The 20,745-nt window shown below is 33.9% G+C and overlaps 1 protein-coding gene and 1 pseudogene across 1 annotated transcript in view; one reads left to right on the top strand and one right to left on the bottom strand.

The window, feature by feature from the left end:
- Positions 1 to 20,745, bottom strand: part of PPFIA2 (PTPRF interacting protein alpha 2) — a 465,706-nt gene that overhangs the window by 46,115 nt on the left and 398,846 nt on the right. Inside the window, 2 exon segments of the mRNA XM_011374878.1 lie at positions 1 to 143; positions 3,855 to 3,936. The exon segment at positions 1 to 143 is cut by the window's left edge and continues 20 nt beyond it. Coding sequence (XP_011373180.1) covers positions 1 to 143; positions 3,855 to 3,936 — 225 coding nt within the window.
- LOC111730062 lies at positions 9,279 to 9,397 on the top strand (annotated as a pseudogene).

Here is a 20,745-nt window from a genome sequence, read left to right on the forward strand (position 1 = left end):
AATCGCAGTTTTAAGCGATGCAGAGGGTTGCTGATTCCAATTTCTCTCTGAATCTCGGTGTCTGATAATGCAGACATGATAGCACCACTCTTCACGTTGGCTCGGCAAGCTGCTACATACCAAGCAGGCATTCCCAACCAGAGCTGTTGGACAGAGAAAAAAGTGTGTGCACAGATTATAATAATAATAAAATTTTAGTGTCTCTTATATGCTAGGCATTATTTGAAGTACCTTTTATTGCCACCATCCCATGAGATAGATGCTATTATTATTTTCCCCATAGGAGATAGATGCACAAGGGTATTAAGTGATTTATTAAAAATACCAGCTAGGCAGTGATAGAAATAAAAACTTGAAATCAAGTCTCCAGGGTCTGCAATTTAACAACTAATTTTCATTATTAAAGATAAAAAATAATAGTTGCACAACACCAAATCCCCTCTTGGGGTTAGGACAAGAAGAATAGCTACAGGCTGTGTTTGGTGAAGGTGCAATCAATGTTTAATACGTGACTTCAATTTATAACTCTCCTTCTGAATTCTGAGTGCAGAGAAATTCTGAATGTACAGAAAGAGACAGCTCTACCACCTCCAGCCATATGATTTTGATCAAAGCCTGCAGTGTAGCTAAGCTGCATTTCTCATGTACTAACCTATACCATGTGATAGCTGTGTGAACTTAATTAGATGTTCTATATAAACATATTTTTGGAGAATGAAATATGCTAATGAAAGATACTAAAGTTAGCTAAAGAGAGTAACAAAATGAATAATGCATTAAAAATTAGAGATTTTAATTTTTTCAACTTTGCTTGGATGCTCTTGAAAGACAACTGAATCAGTAGTGCAATGAGCACAGCACAGTGTCTGACACAGCACTGGTGAATACCAACTCACACGCATGTGGTAGGATCATAATTACATCATCTTAAAAAAGGAATCTTCTTTTTACTTTCCCTTCATCTGGCACTATGGGTGAGAAGCCATACTTCTTACTTAGCTACGAGTAAGAAGTGGGGCATGTGCAAGTGAGCAGTTTAAACCTTGGTTTTTCAATGACCAAAATACTGATTTTGGGGGGGCTATTTTATTTGTTGATATGAACAGATTGAGCAAAAAGAGAGAGAACATTAGAGTGAGAAAAGTGAGAGAGTAAGAGAAAGAGAAAAAACTTAGAAATCAGCAAAATACGAAGCCAAGAGCATTGGACCAAGAATCAGAAGGTCTGGACTCTGTTTCCTTCCCTGTCATCACTGAGTTGTGTAACCCCCTAAACCTCAGCCTTATTTTTCTCACTTGTACAGTGAAGAGATTCAACATTAATAATCTAAGGCATTGTGCTAGGTAGCTCCTAAGATGGATCCTAATGATCTCCTCCTCCTGACATTCCTGCCCTTGTGTAATCCTCTTCCTTTAAGTTTAGACTGGACTGAGTGACCTATTTCTAAGGAACAGACTATGACAAAAGTGATGGGATGTCACTTTCCAGATTAGGTTATAAAAGGACAGTGGCTTCATTCCTGCTAGTCCTCCCCCACTTCCTCTTGGAGCTCTCGCTCTGGGGGAAGCCAGCTGCCATGTTGTGAGTAGCCCAATGGAGATGCCTATCTGGCAAGGAACATGTTCTTGGCTAACAGCTAGCAAGAAATTGAATCATGACTGTGAAAACATGAGGCAGCTTGGAAGTGTATTCTCCCCAAGTTAAGTCTTGAGATGACTGATGCCCTGGAGTACACCATAATTCCAGCCTTGTGGGAGACTTTGAACAGAGGTAATAGCCAAGCCATTCCAGGTTCTTCTCGCAAAAGCTATGAGGAAAACAAATGCTAAGTTTGGATATAGTTTGTTACGTGGTAATAGATAACTAATATAGATATCCTTTTATTAAAAAAAAAAAAAGTCTGTCACATTGGAAGGCTACTTGTTTCTAAAGGGGAAAAAAACAAGTAAACAAAAAGCCAAATTTTTGAGTCAGTGCAGCCTGGGCTGTGACTAGGATAAAAGAAAGGAGAGAAGATATCTAAGTACAGTGCATGACTGAATTATTTATATATTTTTCCGGCAGATTAGGCACAAGGAATTAACCCTACCTTCACAGGTATGACTAGATACAACCAAAGATGGGACTTGACTTCTTAGTTTATAAACTCAAGTTTTTCAAAATAACTAAACAATTAAATATACTTGCACTGGATCCTAATTATATTCTACTTCCTCTTTTCTAAGCAAGGTATTTGGATTTCCATTAAAAAAAAAACTTGTAGAAATTTTGGATTTATACAAATGCTTGCCAATACATTGTTATCAATGTCATCCCTGATTAGACTTTTAAAAAGTTTTTGATGTGGATAAATGGTGTGTGAAGCATCAGACTTAGCATCATTCTTAGCAGGTTGTATACACAGGAAGTGCTAACAGAGGTGAGAGTTAAGAGCTCTCATTCATTGGATCACCTGGCTCATTCACCCTGCTTATTCCATTTTATAATTTGAGTCACTTTAGGAAGCATATTATGAGCAATTTCTGTGTGCTCAGGATAGGTTTAATTAGCACAAACTTCACTTGCTTGTCATTTTCTAGCCCCTTAATGTCAGTAAATCTTTTTTTTTTTTTTTAATCATCAAAAGGATTGTTTATCACTTGCCAAAATAGCAGCTAACTGTCAAACTGTAGTTCATTTTATTAGAGTGGAACCGAACAAAGAATAGCTATCAATTTTGAGATATCTTCCTTGAGCATTTTGTTGTATAATTGATTTTTAAAATATAGTAATTTTAAAGACATGTTTGGAACAAGCAGCTCTGATCACTAAACTGCTAAAAATTTCCCTGACTGATATGAGAGAATAAAATAAAGCAAGACATGCCTCTTTCACTTAGTTCAAGAAAAAGAACAAAACATATTTTCCTATCTATCTATATAGAACCATTTTTTAAAACTAAAATAGGTTTTAATTTTTCTTATTGATTAATTTGTCAGCTCTGGTTATAATACGAGAACAAAGGTGGGTGATATAATAATCCCAAGTCGTTTAAAACAATGAGTTCTAATTGTCTATGCCAGGCAGGAAAAGCCTATATTTTTCTTTGCCCTGACATTGGCATATCCTAAGCAGCTTCCAGAAGCTCACTTAGAGAATCGAATGGAAGGGGCTTACAAGTAGCATAAAAGATCTCTTTGTGGTCAAATATGTTATTTCCTTCACTGTCCTAGTCAGCTCTTGCTGCCCTCTAACCTGCTTAGGCATTAGTTAATTTTTACAAACCTCTGTGTTGGGCAGAAAATATTGAATGTAGTCCTTGTTTCATTATACCATTCAGTTTAGACATAGAAGAGAAGAGATAAGTCTTTTGCTTTATTCCAAGGGTCTAAACCTGGCTAGCTCCTAGGCTTGAGAAAATAAGGTTCAGGAATTAAACTACAAGCAAAGGAATGGCTCTCTACATAGTTAGTTGGCAGTAATATTTTGAATAATACGGAAGTGTTAAATTAAGTATGGAGATTGTTCTTCTCTGTAGCCTGCTGATGAGAAAGGACTCTGGACTGATGGACTGGCACAGACATTTTCTTGCAACAACAGAAGTGTGGCTCAAAACTTGTTTCTTCTCTCACTTTAGACAAGAAGTGGGTAAAATTTAGATACATTTCCTTTTATCCTATTGGGTGTATCCTTCTGTCACAATCATAAGAAAGCAGAAGGGTAAAATCACAATGTCCATGGGTCCCTAGCTGAAGCAAAATATTCTCTTTTTGCACTTTTCCAGACTTTTGGAGAGCTATGACTTTAGGTATCTGCCTTTATTTGTCTCTCTAAAAAACCTACCTAATTATTAATGATTGGTTTAATTCTCTTACCTCTAGCCACGCGACTACTGTGGGCCCATCCCACTGGGCAAAAGGTAATCCCTTTCTTCGAGCTTCTTCTAGAAGTTCATGCCTGTAGTATACAGCAAAGATTATTAGTCAGGTAATATGAAAAAAGATGGTCGTGATTATTTTTAATTACATTACTTTTTTTAAAAAACAATAATCCTTCATAAGCTTTCTATGAGGTAATACAGAATAATAGAATGCCTTCTTCCTTTGAAAAATACATGCAAATCACTCATTGATTTTATTAGAAATGAAAAATTAACATCTAAAAATAGTTTCCCTCAACATTTATTCACTAAAATTCAACCATTAAATATTTATGGACTACAAAGCAGAATTGTATTATCAGCAAATATCTTATCCCTTTTACAAGAAAATGGCCCACACATGCATATTCAGGCATATATTATATGAACTAAATGTGGCTTCTTCCATCTGCCTTGTTCACTTCCCTTTAATATTTCAATGGTAGATAAAATGCCTGTATATAGAGGCAGAAGAAAAATTTGGTCATTTCAGCCCCATTCAAATGATGTACTTAATTTTAGAATGTTCTCTGGGTCCAGGTGGCTATCATACAAGTTAGTTCTTTGTCTAGACTACAAAATTACTTCTGGTTTGAAGAGAACTCAGGTAAACTGACTTCATCACAACGAAGCAATATAAGGTGTGAAATTCAATAGTACACTTATTTTCATTTATAATCACTTCTGTTTTAAGTGAAAGTGAAACCCCTCACTGACTACTAATGGTCGTTTCTGACAACAAAAAGTTTTAAAGAACATCAACAGATTCATCTTTAATCACTGTTTCCACTATGAGCATTTAGAATTGACATGGATTTATAAAACCAATTTGAGATAGCTCACTATTGAAATAGCAAATTTGTTTTCTTGAAACGTAAGTTGATATATACCTGGCCAGGACTACATTGGAAAATGTATTCTCTGTTCTTAGTATGTGTTGATCTTGTAAACAAATGATAAAAAAAAATATTAATTGCTTTATTTTGAATGTGTCTTTTATGCTTAGGAATTCATCATTAATATCATATATGAACTCCAAAATGAAACATTTGATTATTTTCTGTTATCAATCAATTAATTGCTCATCAAGGTAGACTATATGTTAAACTATTTAATCAAAATGCCTTTCGACACGAGATTTTTGTGTTTGCAATGGATGCTACCAACAAAAATGTAGTGTGAAAAATAAGCAAGAAGGTAAAACAAAAATTGACATTATAGTGGCTGAAGAGACACATAAATATACTGCTGTTTCATTTGATGGGATAGTAAGGAAAACATGGGTAAGTTCTGCAAGTAAGCTCTTCAGCACCTGGGAAAGTGAACAGCAACAATGATGCCCTGAATCTCAGTAAAAACTAGACGGGACTTCTTCACCTGGCTTGCTCTACCATCACCCTATTCCCTCAGGCTTCCTCTTGACATTCCTTTACTGAAAACTAGATTTAAATAGCCTAGTCTCACCGTGACAGAAATATTGATAGAAATGGGTTGAAGGGTCAACAAACCATCAGATACTTATTGAACACATATTGTGAGCTAAGACTTGTGGAAATAGAAACATGGACCCATTTTTTTCCAGGAGACCCCTGGTTTGATAGAAAAAGTAAACACACGAAACTGAAAACATAGTACCATATACAAATAGATGCTAATAATTAGTGATGCACATTCTGAGTGTGAGGATTTTTGAAAAGGGGCTAAAAGGAATGAAAACAATTGTTTAAGTCTTTGTGGAAACTGTGCTAGCTTTGAAGGGCAGGTACTAAAGAGATGGGAATGGTGTTCCAAGCAGGATAAGCAGTAAGGGTAGAGGGGCAGAGGCATGGAATATGTAAAAGAAAATTTAAAGTAGACCTCCACAGAGCTAAAGAGCAGTGTTAAGAGTCAGCATGTTATATACATTAGGGAAGGGAATATTTTCAGTTATGTGACAGGTGAGTGGCATTAAAGGGAAAGAGACAAGTACATCTTTGCAATTGTTCTTTTATACATCTAGTAAAAAAGCAAGTAAATATGCACATAACATTTTTACAAATAGATTATATGAGTTGTACAACAGCTATTTTTAAAGGTTAGAACATTTTAATTGTGAAAGTTCTGACTAGGTCCCTAATGAAAAAAATGTACCACACAAGCTAGAGTGATCTTGTTAAAATTTAAGTCAGATGATGTAACTTCTCTGCTCATAACTCATCAATTACTCTCTGTATCACTGAGAGTAAAAGCCAGTGCAGCTGTTAGAATCCACCCTTCCCTCTTCATCTCTCCAATTCAACTGCCTTCTCACCCAGCAACACAGGTTGCCTTACTGTGAACTGGAAACAGCCCACACTTCTGCCTCAGGACCATTGCACCTACTATTTCCTCTGTCTGAAATGCTTGTCCCCTCCATCTCCATGTGGCTTACTCTCTCACCTACTTTAAATATTTACTCAAATATAACCCTCTCTTTGAATCTCTTTTACTTTCCCCTGCATAACTCCAACTAGAAACTCCTTATCTTTATCCCTTGTTTTATTGTTTTCATGACACTTATCTTCTAACAGTGTCATTTATTCCTCACTCTATCATATAGAAAGTAAGTTCTAGGAGGACCAAAGTTTCATATATTTTGTTCAAAGGTGAATTTGGGGCATTTAGAACATGGTCAGGCAAAGAAGAAGTACTCACTAAACAGCTCTGAATGTTGAACAGTCAGTCAGTGTTTATATTCCGCTACTTTTTGTTTCAGTAAATTGTATCCCATAATGTATTCTTTAGTTCATTTTTTGAGCCACTTTGTCAGAATATTACCCATTCCAGGGGATTCCAAGAGTCTGACCTGGTTTAGGACCCCTAATAGGAATCTGGTTAAGAGCTGATTTAATGTGCTCAAAATAGTTCTATTCCATTTCTGAAGAAAAGTCTAATCATATAATTGTTTGGAAAATCATTTGGCAATGTGACTTTTGAAAAAGTTTTTTTTTTTTTAATTTTCTTTTGTTTCTTGTGCTTAGATCACAGATTCTCATAAAGTAACTTAAGTGAGAGTATGCAAAATTAATGAGATAAGTGAGCTCAAGTCCAGTGGATTCTGTTCTTTGGTCCCCAGCTGGTAGGGCTAAAAACCAAGTAGAGGCCTTTGAGCTAACACACTTGAAACTGTAGAGAAACAGGAAGATTAGGGGTGGGTGGCTGGGTTTTATATCAGGATGTGGGCTTCACGATGCTAACTCCAGACCTGCTTTTCTTTAATCCAGAGAAAAGGCTTATCAAGAAGTACACTGAAATTCTCAAAGCAATATTAAAATTAATTCTTCTCAATTATACAAACAAACAAACAAAAAACCCATGTACCATACAGAATTTATAAGAGACATGTATCTGGGCCTACTGGGTGAGAAAGAAGCAATTTTAGAAAAATAAAGCAATATAGACAATGCTACAATGGTTGGAAATCACTGAGTTTAATATGTGATGATTTCCTAACAGATTATTAAGGGCAAAGGTGGCATTAAATGTAGAGGAGCATGCTAGTTCTCATCAGATATTTTGGAGTCACTGCCAGAGAGTGACCTGCACTGTTTAGGAAATACTAAGCAAAAAACTGATTTTGCCCAAACAGGCATTTTGGATATACTGATATTCTCTGTTTGTCCAGTCCATGTGTGGAAAGGTATGCATTCTCTCTGAATGCATACAACTTGTTGAAAGGTCAAATGGCAATTTTTTAAGAGCAATGTTATGATCAATTCCCCAGTATAAATCTGAGTCTGAAAATTACTGTATTTCTATACAGGCCTGAAGGAACATTTTCATTTCTTTTCTATTTATTTATTTTTCTCCAGACTATCTACTATTTAATCTGCCATCCTTTCCAAAAGGATAATTTATGCATCACTATAGTTATGGGCATACATTTTTGTTTCAACTTTTAAATTAGATTTTAGAGGCCATCAATAGTTCTTCCTTTTAGAGGAAGTGTCAGGCACAGGATTGTCATTACCTGTGTGAAAACTCAAAAAAGAAAATCAGTATTGTAAGGGAAGTTCATTTTGAATCAGAAAAAACTCCTGAATTATTGAGTATTTTGAAGAAATAGCTTCTGGTCTGTAATGAAAGGGATGTTGTTGGATTCCCCAGAAGCCTTAGCCTTTCTTAATACAGATCTCTGCAACTTATCATAGCTGGAATGTGACATATTAAGAAGGCCCAATATGTGGTGAACACTCAGATGTGTGAGTAAAATTTGCAAGCCCATACATAAATGTGCAGAGGGAAGCCTGTGCTTGCTATGAGAACAGAAACAAAGTGTGGGCACCCACGTAATAACCAGACTCAAGGGTTTCTAGATAAAGGATCGAGAGCATCTAAAAAATGTAAGTAAATCAAGAACATTTGCCAGGCTTGTAGTTTCTTGACCCAGACTAATTTAAGCAAGTATGACTTTTGCTTAAATGGCTCAATCCAAATGGAAGTGTCTGGCTCTTCCTGTTCAGGTTTTATGTCTTTCTTCAACTATTGCAGTTTTGATCTAATTGGTGGAGTATGCTTGTATTTGTAAGGTATACTTCTGCCACACTAAACAAGGTCCACATGCTTCCCCATCTTGTCTTCTCACTCACTTTATCTTGATTTTTATGAAACAACGAAAATAATTCCTCTCTGAAGCCAACCTTTCCTAACCCCTCAGGCAATATTTACTACTTCCTTTCATAGGCTCTATAGTACTAATTGCTCTACTCTAGAATACCTTTATCATTTTTTTTTTTTTTGAGTCAGATATCTGGTTTTATTCTTTGTTTGCTGAAGACAACCTAGCACATAAAAGGTCTATAGAAAATCACATGTCTGACTGCCTAACTAAGTCAGTTAGTTCTAGGGCATACAAAATCCTGTTCTCCTGTTCTTACAGTAGGGGGAACAACTTGTAAATCGACAAATTCAATAAAATGTTAAACTCTGAGAGATGAAATTCATTAGTTACTCAAAAAAGTCACAGACCATGGGGGTGGTAGTCTCTCCCATATTCTTCCCAATGTAGATGATTCATCACTGTCAGTGAAAACAGACTTTATTCTCAGAATATTTTGCCTCGGATGCTATTTTTGGACTGCCAATTTGTGATATGATTATCTAAATACCACAGAGTACCATTTCCTCTGCCACTCAGGGTGGTCATTTCACCTTCTATTGAATGCCTGTCAATTTTCCCTTCATACTTTAAATTTCATCTTCTTTTACCTTTTATTTTTAGTGACACCATACATTTTTTCCCCTCAGCCTCTTAATTGGTCCCTTTTCCTAGGCTTCTTACCCTTTCAATACATTGCCATAAAAAAAAATCTACTGTCATAGCAGAGCAGGTAATACAGTAGCATCTAAAATTAGGAGCCTGGTCTATGGCCATGCTACCCTGAATAAACCTGATCCTGTCTGATCTTGGAAGCTAAGCAGGGTCGGCCCTGGTTAGTACTTGGATGAGAGACCATCTAGGAAGACCAGGGGCTGCAGGTGCAAAAAATAAAAAAAATAAGGGATTGTAAATTGACAAGGTCCTTGCAATCTGTGAGGTCAACCAAGGATTGTCTCACTTAAAAAATGAATAAATAAATAAATAAAAATAAAATTAGAAACCTGAGCTCAATTCCTGGTGCCTTCTTTTCTTAGGTATGCATCCATAGACAAGCCACGCTACCTTGTTTTGCCTCAGTTTCCTCATCTGTAAAATGAAGTTGATAACAATACCAACCTCAGAGGGTTGGAATGAAAGCTAAATAAGAAAAAATATGTATATCATGTGATTACAACAGTGATTTGCCCAAAGGAAACGGCCAATAAATGTGAGCCATTTATCATAGCAAAATTTGAAAATCTACAATGATTCCTCAAATGTCTAGATTACAAACTGAATTATAAAGACTAAAATTGATTTAGTCTTGATTTACCTTTCTTTAACTCATCTTCCCTTACTGTTAATGAGAATTTAAAATTTATTTTGGCCAATAATTTGCACATGATTAATTCTATTTTTGCAAGTACCATTTTCCAGAGCTAGTAAGTTCTTTCCCTTCTTCTTTGACTATCAAAATCTTACTGTTTGCCTACATCATGACCTCCTTCCCCTTTAATTTTGTAATCATCGCAATCCACAATTAAAATCTGAAAATTTACAGTGTCAGCATCACTTCACTCATTGAGACTGTGAATTAGCAACGAATGCATGGGCCACATCTAAAGCCTCTGAGATGAGACTTTGCTCATCCATTGCACCATGTTCCGTTTTTCTTTGCATGATCTAGCCAAGAATATCTTTTGAAAGATTGCTAGATTGAAATCCACAAAGTCTCACTGTTGACAAACACCTAGGATCCTTGATCATATGGCAATTTTTAAGTATTCTACATTTCAGTTAATGTCCAGCTACTTATTGCATCTCAAAAAAAGAATAAGAATTTTGCTTAGCAATTACCCAGGTTAGATGCAGAAAGAGATGAAAATGCCCTCTCAAACATTACATAAGATATTTTGTAAATTGACTACTACTAAAGCTTTTGTTCAAATCCTTATTTACGGATCATGGCAATAGATTCTCCGAGTCTATCTCTGCTTTAGTATCCCCTATCTCCCATCTTCTTCCCGACTTTCTAAACATAAATCTTTTTATAAGTCTTGCGTGCTTAAAAACCTCCCCCTTTTCCTCAAAATAAATGTCGAATATGTTAGCATGGCTAAAAAGACCCCTTAGTGATCTGGGCCCTGGCAGTTTCCCCATTTTTTGCTCTATCAGTAATGAAATACTTGCCATTTCCCAAATATCTCATTCTCTTTTACCCTTCATGACTGTGTATATGTCTTCTTATTCTGCTAAAACATCCTTCTGACATAGCTTATGCATACTTTATCCTTCTTATTAACACTTCAAAACCTTTCCTATGCAGAATTAATTTTCTCTTCTACACCAATATTATAACTTGTATATGCTCCAGTTATCATACTTATTATACCTCTCATCTAAAATGTAAAATTCTATTTAAAAGTAATTAATTAATTTATATTACAATTTAATGCAGCGAATACTATAATAGAGATTAACTTAATGTGCTGCCTTGTTCATCTGAGCCACTTCATATTCTTCTGAGATATAATATCATGGTTTGAAAGAGCAAAGTTTCTCTATGTAGACAAATTAAGGTTTGAATCCCAAGTAATAATAGCTAACAGACACTTACCACTTACTATGTGTGAATCACTATTCTTAGTACTTTAAATGTATAATTCACTTAATCTTTACAACAATCCAATAAGATAAATGTTGATACACATTTGCAGATGAGGACACTGAAGAATGGAGGCCACTTGGAGCATAGAGTCAGCGAGCGGCAGAGCCAAAATTTGAGCTCAAACAACCTGGCCACAGAGTTAGCTCTCAACACCACACTATCCTTTAACAAACTAACTAACCTTTCTGAACTTTTCATAACTGAAAAAGGATAGTAACACTCATCTCATTTTTAGTATTAAATGAAATGATAGTTTCTTGTCTTTATTTCTATCCCTGCTGTTCCATTTTATTTAGAAAGGGCACATATTTATCTGACTCCTGGTTAATATATATAGTCTTTATCCCTTCAGTTTCACACACTTCAATCCTCAATACTATAAGAGAAAAAGGAGCTTTGACTTTTCTTTTGTTGCTGCTCTCCACCAATAACAGGTTCTGCATTTTGGCTAGATAAAGGAGCAGGCCTCATTTATTCAATCAGGATGAAAAAGCTGAATTTATTTTAATTTGTTTCAGTTCAATTGATTTTGTGCAGTTGTAATACAAAGTAATTCTCTGGTTGAAAATTTTATTTTTAGAACTTATTTATTTACTGTGGCACATGATAAGTGCTTAGTTTTTGGTATTACCAGAAGAAATAAATGTGTGGCTCAATAAAAACCAAGAATGAAATATAAGTCAAAATAACTTAACAATTGAATCTATTTCTTAACCATGTAGCATAGAGAATAAAACTTCCAAATATAATACTAACGGTAAATTTACATAGATTCCACACCATTATTAATTGTAAAATGTATCTTGTTCCATTAAAACTCAGCAGTCGGGAGGATAAATAGAATATGATTTCCTCAAATTTTAACCAATGAACCAATGGGCTGTAATTCTATCATTCGGAAATCCATACTTGTTGAAAAATTCTATGAAAATAAAAAATACATATTTGAGAAACTGTTTGAAATTCTGGTCAGTAGACATAAACAAAATATGATACCCCTTCATTTTTTTTTAACATCTGCAAAGCTGAGATGTATATCTTAATTAGCACAACTATTCTAAAAAGAAATATATTAAAAATTTCAATCAGCTGCTTCAGAACATTGATTACCTAAGTATACATATTTAGCTCCATATAATTAAGAGTTTTAAATCCAACATTAACATAGTTGACTTGCATTTGAAAGTACAGCATACTGGAATTTTGTGTGTGTACAAGTGTAAGAGTATGTTTTCGTATATCTTATTATGGCACATTTTCATATGCAGTGTATATAAAAGTCTATTATACATTTAAATTGTGTTTTATTTATATTCTAAGGACACATGGTAGGCTGTTTATAACTGAAATGATTTGATTACATTAAAACTAAAGTTCATTCATACTGAAACCTTTTTTCTTAAGCTGCTCTGAAATGGAAGGCATAGTCTCAGAAAAGAAATATAATTTATTTGTGAACTTGAGTTGGGATTTATATAATTACTTTCTTCACTTTATTTTGAATTTAATTACTTTCAAAACCATTAAAAAGGTATAAACAACATACATGCACAAATGTGATGTAACAATAAATTACTCATGCTGTTATTGAAAACTAGGGTATACTGTATTACTTTCCATTAAACAATTTCACTTTTGCAAGACACTGGTCTGTTCTCCCCAGTCAATTCCTGATAGTAAATTGGGGACTTACTGGAGGAACACTGGTAATTTTCGAGATTTTTTACATACAATTTAGGCTAGATTGCTTTAGTGCTTCATCTAATTTTGAGCCCACTTTAACTCAGATTTGAAGTTATTATATAGTTTCCATGCTTTGAGGTTATTCATATTTCTCATATTCCTGTGAAAACTAGGAAGTTGAGACTAATATTAGTAAGTACAGAGAATATAAGTCTGTCACCCAAGGGTTTGCAGCAAACAAATGGGAAAGTTGGAGCTTAAACTCTTGTTTTCTGATTCTTGATTCTATGTTCTTTTCACCTCAATTCTCCCCACATCTTCACTATGTTTATAGTGTCTTCTGACATGTTAATCTCCTAAACTTCCTTTTCGCAATAGTACTAATGATGATTTTGAGGTCCTAAATGTTTAAGTTCCAGGAGAGTGTTCAGGACAAGAAACTGCATTTCAGAATTAAGGCAATTATATTAGTTCCTTAAAGTCCATAAATGACAATACATCATGCATTTATTATTTTTCAACATTTCATGTATAAGGGATGCAGGAAAATGTTTTATTTCTTGGGATTTTTTTCCTCATGAAACTTAAAAATCATTAGAAATCTAAAGACCAATATTTTCTGATGACATGAAAATAATGTTTTAATAATTCCACATCAGAATAATAATAATTTTTAAAAAGTAAGATCTTAAAACTTGTTTTTAGCCAGCATAGTTGAATAGTACTCTAACCACAGCTTACATTTAAGACCACTTATTAGAGCTTTCCTTAATATCATGAATTCTCTTGAGGTAAATATTGCATTGCTAAATAATTGGTAGTAGTAACTACAACATAAAATTAGAGTAGGAGAAAATATAACATATATAAGCCATGCAAATGAGCTAAGTATTATTATAAAACACATGACCTTGTATTGGTATATAAAATGCCCATCTAGCCCATTAGCGACATGCTCCATAGCTTCCTGGATAATTGCATCTCATTTGAGCCATTTTATTTCTATTTCCCCCCAACTGTTCTTTTGCTTTAAATTTAAAAGCAATATGTCTTCCCATCTAAAGTGTTTCAAATAGCTCACCATGTTACCAATGCAAAAGTTTACACCAATGCAAATATTTTATAAGTATTATAAAAGCATAATTTGTTTTACTTTGAAGCACAATTTGTTTTATTAATAAATAATACATTCTAATTTTAGTTCGAATAGCAAGATTTGAAATTTAAAACTGTAATCTGAATAGTATAGTTTTTTTTTAAAGCTTTAAGTATCACCATGAAAAAGCTGTTGCTGCTATTGATGTGTAACATACTGCTATGGGTTGTTTACTATAAAAAAAACAAATAAATTTTTGGAACCTTTAGTTGTGCTGTCAACTTTGAAAAAAAGTATCTCAGTTGTACCATGTTGGGTTGGCCCTGCACAGAAATTAATAGCCATATTGGTCTAGCAATGTTAAACATAATTTTTTCCATTTGTACAGAGGTAATGCACTGTAAGGTCTTATCCACATGGGTTTGATTATAAAAACTAATAAAGTATTCTCCAAAAAAAAAAAAAAAGTACCAGTGCACAGGAAACAAAGAAAAGAATGCATAAACGAAAGGGTTCAGCCAAAACTAAGAAGTACTTTGGAATCTGAGTGTAAAAGTTCTACTAAGGTAGACCCAGCCTTTAACCTTCTCTACTTAAGTGCAGTTCTAGTAATTGACAATAAATTGTCTTTTGAATATAATGCCAGTGCAGAACCAAAAAGCCCTAGGGAACACACAGGCAGAGTCAGTCATGTAGCACAGTTAAAAGTACCCAAGTGGCCTGCAACTACTCCTTAAGCCTCACTGAATGCCACACTAACTCCTAGAGAATCATTTGAGAGGCAGGGGGAAATGATGTCTGAAATGTCTGTTGACATTGTGTCTAAAAGAACATTTCTCTGAACCAATGATTCCTTTTATGGTATGGTAATAAATACACATCACAATTTTTGTTTTAGGTCAGAGGCAGTGCAGCTTGTGTTACAACCGAAAAGAGAAATACTAAAGATAAAAGAAAAAGAGGATGGTGCTGAAAATAAACATGTTCAGCAGCCATTATGATTCAACTTACCCAGATGTGCTTTTCATGAGATGGAGAAGGATGGATGGAAAAGAAAAGCACACAAATGTTAATGGATACATTTCAATCCAAAGAAAGCCATGGAATAAAACAAGAGCATCATTTCAGAAGTGCAAAAGCTCAGATATAAGAAAGACATGGTGTCTTTTTTTTTTTTTTTATACCTTGACACGCAATACTCACTGCATCCAAAAGTATGATGAGGCTAAGGCTGGTTCTAATAGTTGACCAATAAGTCTATTTCTTGAAAAGAGCCACTCTGAAACATGCACAACCACATTTTTCCCAGCCTCTAGTGTATCCCAAGAGGAAATCAGGTACCTTGTAAAAGAACATTCTTTACCTCAGGGTACTCCTGCGTCATTTTACAAATAGAAGCAAATAATTTACTAAAATGTGATCAGATTCTCATATGGCTTATAAGCCTACTGTTATAGGTCAAGAAAAAGTATAGCAGACTTCTGGAGAGGAAGCAATTTGAAGAAAACAATGGCTTGAACGCCAGAATATCTAGATTGTAGTTCTCATACAGCTTTTGGTCAAAATTACTAGCAAGGTCTGATCTTGAATTTCCTCAGTTTAATTTGGGGTGAGACAAAATTTGTGCATTCAGGTCCATAATTTTATTATTCTAACAAGTGCTATAATAACGTTATTTTTTTTGTTAATATGTACGCACTCGTAACCAGAATATTTGAATTTTATCACTACTTCTTCCTTTATTTGAACTTCAAAAAAAGTTTTGAATTTGTGCCACTTGAGTCTTTTTCAATAGAAACGTTTATTTCAACAGATATTTGTAAATGTTGCTTTGAGGAAAATAATGCACCAGATTGGTTCACCAATATTATCAGAAATCGTCAGAAAAACAACATTGATTTAAATGTAGTATTTGAAGGAGCCTACTTGATCCCTGGATATAGTAGAGGCACTGGAAAAATATGGAATTTAAATAATTCAACAAAAATCCATGAGATTATTATTTTAAATTTTCTAGACAAGCATAATAGACTAAATCTTAGAAAAATAAAACTTTACTATGACTCATAAAATACATTCAATGTAACAAAATATGAAGCAGAAATTCTTATCTCAGAAATTAGGCAAGTTAGAGAGTTTCCTTTTTTATTACATAATCATTATTAAAAAAAGCTTGATGTGGCAATGGGAACACCCTGCACGTGCCTCCTATAAACGCATTCATTCAGAGAAACCATGTATTATTTTATTAAATGGGCATTACAGGAAAATGCATATTCTTTGACCTTAGCACCCAAACAGTTGTGGCGAGCTCTTTAAATTTTCAAATAAACAAAAACATAATTATTTATACAAATTTGCATAACAATTTCTTAAGAAATTTAAGGCACAGTTTTTACATCGTAGATGAACTAAAAGAAAATTAAGACCAAAAACAGATAACTTCTAGGTGGTTAAATGGTTTTCCTGTCAACAAACCTGTGAATTATTGAATGAGCTCTGAAATCAAGGCAATTTTTGAACTGTCCATGAAAATTGCCCAAAGTATTTTGGGCTGGTTATTACCATGAACAAAATAATATTTCTTAGCCTATCAACTATCTAGGGATTGTTCACCAAGAAAACAAGCTTATTAAATCTGCACAGAGTATAATATTAATATTCCTCATATCTTTATCATTTTTGAAAATAGGAAACTTGCACCAAATATCTTAATATATTTGTTATCAAATTGTATCAGTTATCTAATTTCTCATAGTTTTTATGAACTTCGTTGTCCATGGTCAATTAATTTAAGAGACATACTGAGCAGCTATCTCACTTGAAAATATTGGGTATTTTGGCTCATGACTTTCTAAAAAATATATTCTGAAAAACACAAAAGCTATTATAGTCCTAAAATAATTCTGAGAGATTTTGTGGTAATATATTATAAATTCATATCAGAGGTAATATGTATTTGCAAACACTTTCTTGGGTCTTGATAAAGTGTTTAATTTTTCTTATTATAAAAATTAACGCATTCTTTCTTACAAGTAGTCATTTATAGTAACATATAACCTCATTATTCTCCACCCCAGATTGTCAAGGTTGTAATAATAGCAAGAGAGATTTGGTCAAGAATAAATGTTATTCAGTTAAAGACCACTGTAAGTAACAGGCAAACAACAAATTTTAATTGCCATGGAAAAGAACAGATTTGAAGTTACCATCTAATGAATAAGATCAAATTCAATTATTGGAATAGTGTTTTCCTTGGAACATCCGTATATATCCAGGCATGACAAGAAGACACTGCCAGCTAACATATGTCTTATATTTTAAAACAAAGGTCTTAAACTTTTCAGTTACCTCAATTTAATAGTCTAGATTTCCTACTAAATGAATGGGCCTTCACCTGCTTATAAACTAGTCAACTTTGGATGTAAAACTTTACATGAAACAATACACTGAATGAGCTTTATATGCAGAATATAATCGCCTCTTGCTTTTGAAGGGTCAAGTTGGTAACTCAGAAATATTTCTAAGTGAATAACACCAGCTTGAGGAGTGAATGGGTAGTAACTGGAGGGGAAAAGTAGAATGAAGAAAGGATTCTTTTAATAAGTAAACTTGAGAATGTTTAAATGGTGATAGCCATAACACAGAAGAGGGCTGAATTTGAAGCTATAAGAGCAAGTGGGAAATTAGCATGATATAACTGAGAAAACAGAAAGGAATGGTTTTAATTAAGAAGAAAAGTAGCCTAGTTTTCTGTACTAAGAGAGGATGGGGGCAAGTGTTAGTGTGTATTTTGCAGCAAATAATTCAGAGTACTCAGTTGTTTTCTTTATTTTTTCCCTATGAAATAGAATGTGAGCTCATTTGGAGAAGATGCAGATTTAAGGACAGTAGAAGTCTCTAAAAAAAGTTGCAGAGTAGAAAGAAGATTGGCAAGAGAAAAATATTGAGATTACTGGGCAATGTTTAAATCCCAAATGAAGCTTGTCCAAGTTCCCCTATTATAATTTTCTCCAGCAGTACAGAGGTGCCCAAATATAGACATGGAGAAAGAAAATTCATTGGTGGCTGTGATTATGATACGTGGATGTCACCAAATGAATGAGGAGTAAAGGAATTTAGGAAGTTTTGGTTGTGTTGAAATTATGGACATGGAATCTAAGCTAAATAGGGAGAAGGGAAAGGATAAAAAGGGGTTAATGCACTGGGAAAGGATAGAATTTTTTAAAAATATGGTAGTGAAAAAAGTTGATAAAGCATAAAGGAAAACCTATGGTTAGGAAGGAATAACATGCTTCAATTAGTAATTTTGGAATAGCATGACTTGAAGGTGATGACAAAATTTAGAGTATGACCATGAGGGGTATCTAACTTGGAATAGAGAGTGACACTGAAAATGACAAAGCCATGAAATTTAAAAGTTAGGCTGTAAATTGATGATATATGTGGATATAGGATCATTCAGGGTAATGGTAGAAATTGCTTTATATATAAAGACAGATGATGGGAAAGAGATAAAAATAAATAGCCAAGCACATTTCTAGTGATCCTTACAAATGAAAGGAAATAGTTTAGAAGTTTTAAGTATGGTTCATCATGACACTACTTTAGAAATAACTTTTCTTTAATATTGACTTCAAATAGTTAAAATATTTAAAACATTTTTAACATAGGTTAAGAAATCTTTATTCTTCTCAGAATTTTGTTATTAATTTGTGTAGCAAACGTAATTCAGTCAAGCCCAAATTAAAACTTCGATTGTGTAGAATCTAAAATAAATACATTTAATTGTATGTTCGCACATACACATATTTTTTGAAAGAAAATTCTTTTGGTAAAGACTTTTTTTTTATAAAACCCTGGCAACAGCATATGAATAGAACTTCTGAAACAAGAAAGAGAAGTTTGAATGGCTAATTTTAAATAACTAGGGAAGAAACCACATCTTTGATGACCTTCTGAAAAATATGATACAGAGATAATATAAGATCTTATATTTGTGAAAACAGTTAAGGAGAATTCTTTCTAGATTAAGATTTCAATGTCATGCTTAAATGTACCTCAATTTGTGGCTTTTTTTTCTTTTTAAAAAAGGAACTAAAATATTCTTGTTATTAGACACTGACTTTGTAAGTTTTACTGGAATGAATAACGTTAGATTGATTCAAGCACACATTTACATTTCTTACACTGCTTATTTATTACTGTTAATAACTATTGTTATATCAAACACTGGGGTATTATGTGGGACTAATTATATCAGAAAAAGGCAATTTTGTAACACAAAATTGCATCTTGTGATTTGAAACTATCTACCTCTCCCAGTCTTAAAAACGGTGTTTGGTTTGAATATATTTGTTGCTTATTTTGAAGGATGAGATGGGGTCAGGTAAGAAACTAATTATTCTCTAGGAGAAAAAATCTGCTACTCTTTTCAGAGTATAAAGGGAGTGAGGGATCCTTTTATGACTCCTTTACAGACTATTTTAAATTATATAGGGGATTCAACGTCCAGTGGAAAAGACCACACTACATACTCCTTAAATTGTGGCCTCACTGTGAGATCCTAAATAATTCAAAGGAATTCTGGGCTCAGGAGATCTGCACTTTTGTATACCACAGTGCTGGGAAAGCTACATTTCTTCATGTGTGAAGGAAATAGCAGCTTCTACCTCAAAGGCTTTGTAACAATTAAAAGATAATTCAATGTAAAGTATGTAGAACAGCACCTTGTGTATTATAACAGCTCAATGTGATTATTAAATATTTATTATATGTAAAATAGATAATTATTATCATTACTATACAAAAGATGAGGAAAATGGAACAGAATACATGCACACTAGGAAACAGGAAAATTATAAATAAGAAATAGATATTAACTATATTAAGACCATAATGTGCATGGTGGGAAGCAGAGAGAGATAAAACTGATGAGATAAATAGGTACCCGATAATGTAGGGATTTTATAAAAGCATTTAGAATTTATCTTATGGCTGCTAGGGAATAACAAGGATTTTAGGCAGGTTCCAAAATATTGTTTAGATAGATCTCTTTAGCTGAAGTGTGAAGAATGTATTGTGGGAAGGGAAGACTAGAAGTAGGAAGATTGTTTTAATATGATGGTCTGAGAAAGGAAAGAAGAAAGTAATCATACTTGAGAAATTTTTAAAGAGCTAGTGTATGGAGTGATAGTATACAAAGGTGATTGCGATAATACACGGAGGTGATAATAATAACACTACATGAAGGTGCATCGAGAAAGAACAAGGAAGAACAAGGGCAAAGAAGAAGCCTAAGATTCTGGTTTGGTCTTCTGAGTAGAAGTCACTGTCCTGGTTCCTGTTTCATTTTCTTAGGTTTTCTTCTTTCCTTTAGAGTTCTTTCCACACCCAGCTTCTAACCATGCATTAAATTATTCAAAATATATATTCTGAGTACGTACAATGTGCCAGCACTGCAAGTGTTACAAAGGCAGAGGTTCTGAGTCCAGTTCTCTAAATTGTATAGAGAACCACAGAGTTTTGGGGCAGGGACAATTTGAAGAGCATGTAATCCAATCTCACAGCTGAAATTTGAATCTCTTACATAATAATCTTGTTTGGCAGGTCTATATTGGACAGAATAAAGAGCAACCACTCTCTTTCAGGTGATCAAGTCTTTCTTCTCAGATCTGTGATTGCTAGCAGCTCTCACTTGGACTTTGCTCAAACTTAACTGTAACAACCTCTGCTTTTGGCCCTAGAACTTGTCACGAAGCCATGAAAACACATCTGATGGCTTTCTTTTCTTTCTTTTTTTT

The sequence above is a fragment of the Pteropus vampyrus genome, unplaced genomic scaffold, assembly GCF_000151845.1.
Source record: "Pteropus vampyrus isolate Shadow unplaced genomic scaffold, Pvam_2.0 Scaffold9, whole genome shotgun sequence".
Lineage (NCBI taxonomy): Eukaryota > Metazoa > Chordata > Mammalia > Chiroptera > Pteropodidae > Pteropus > Pteropus vampyrus.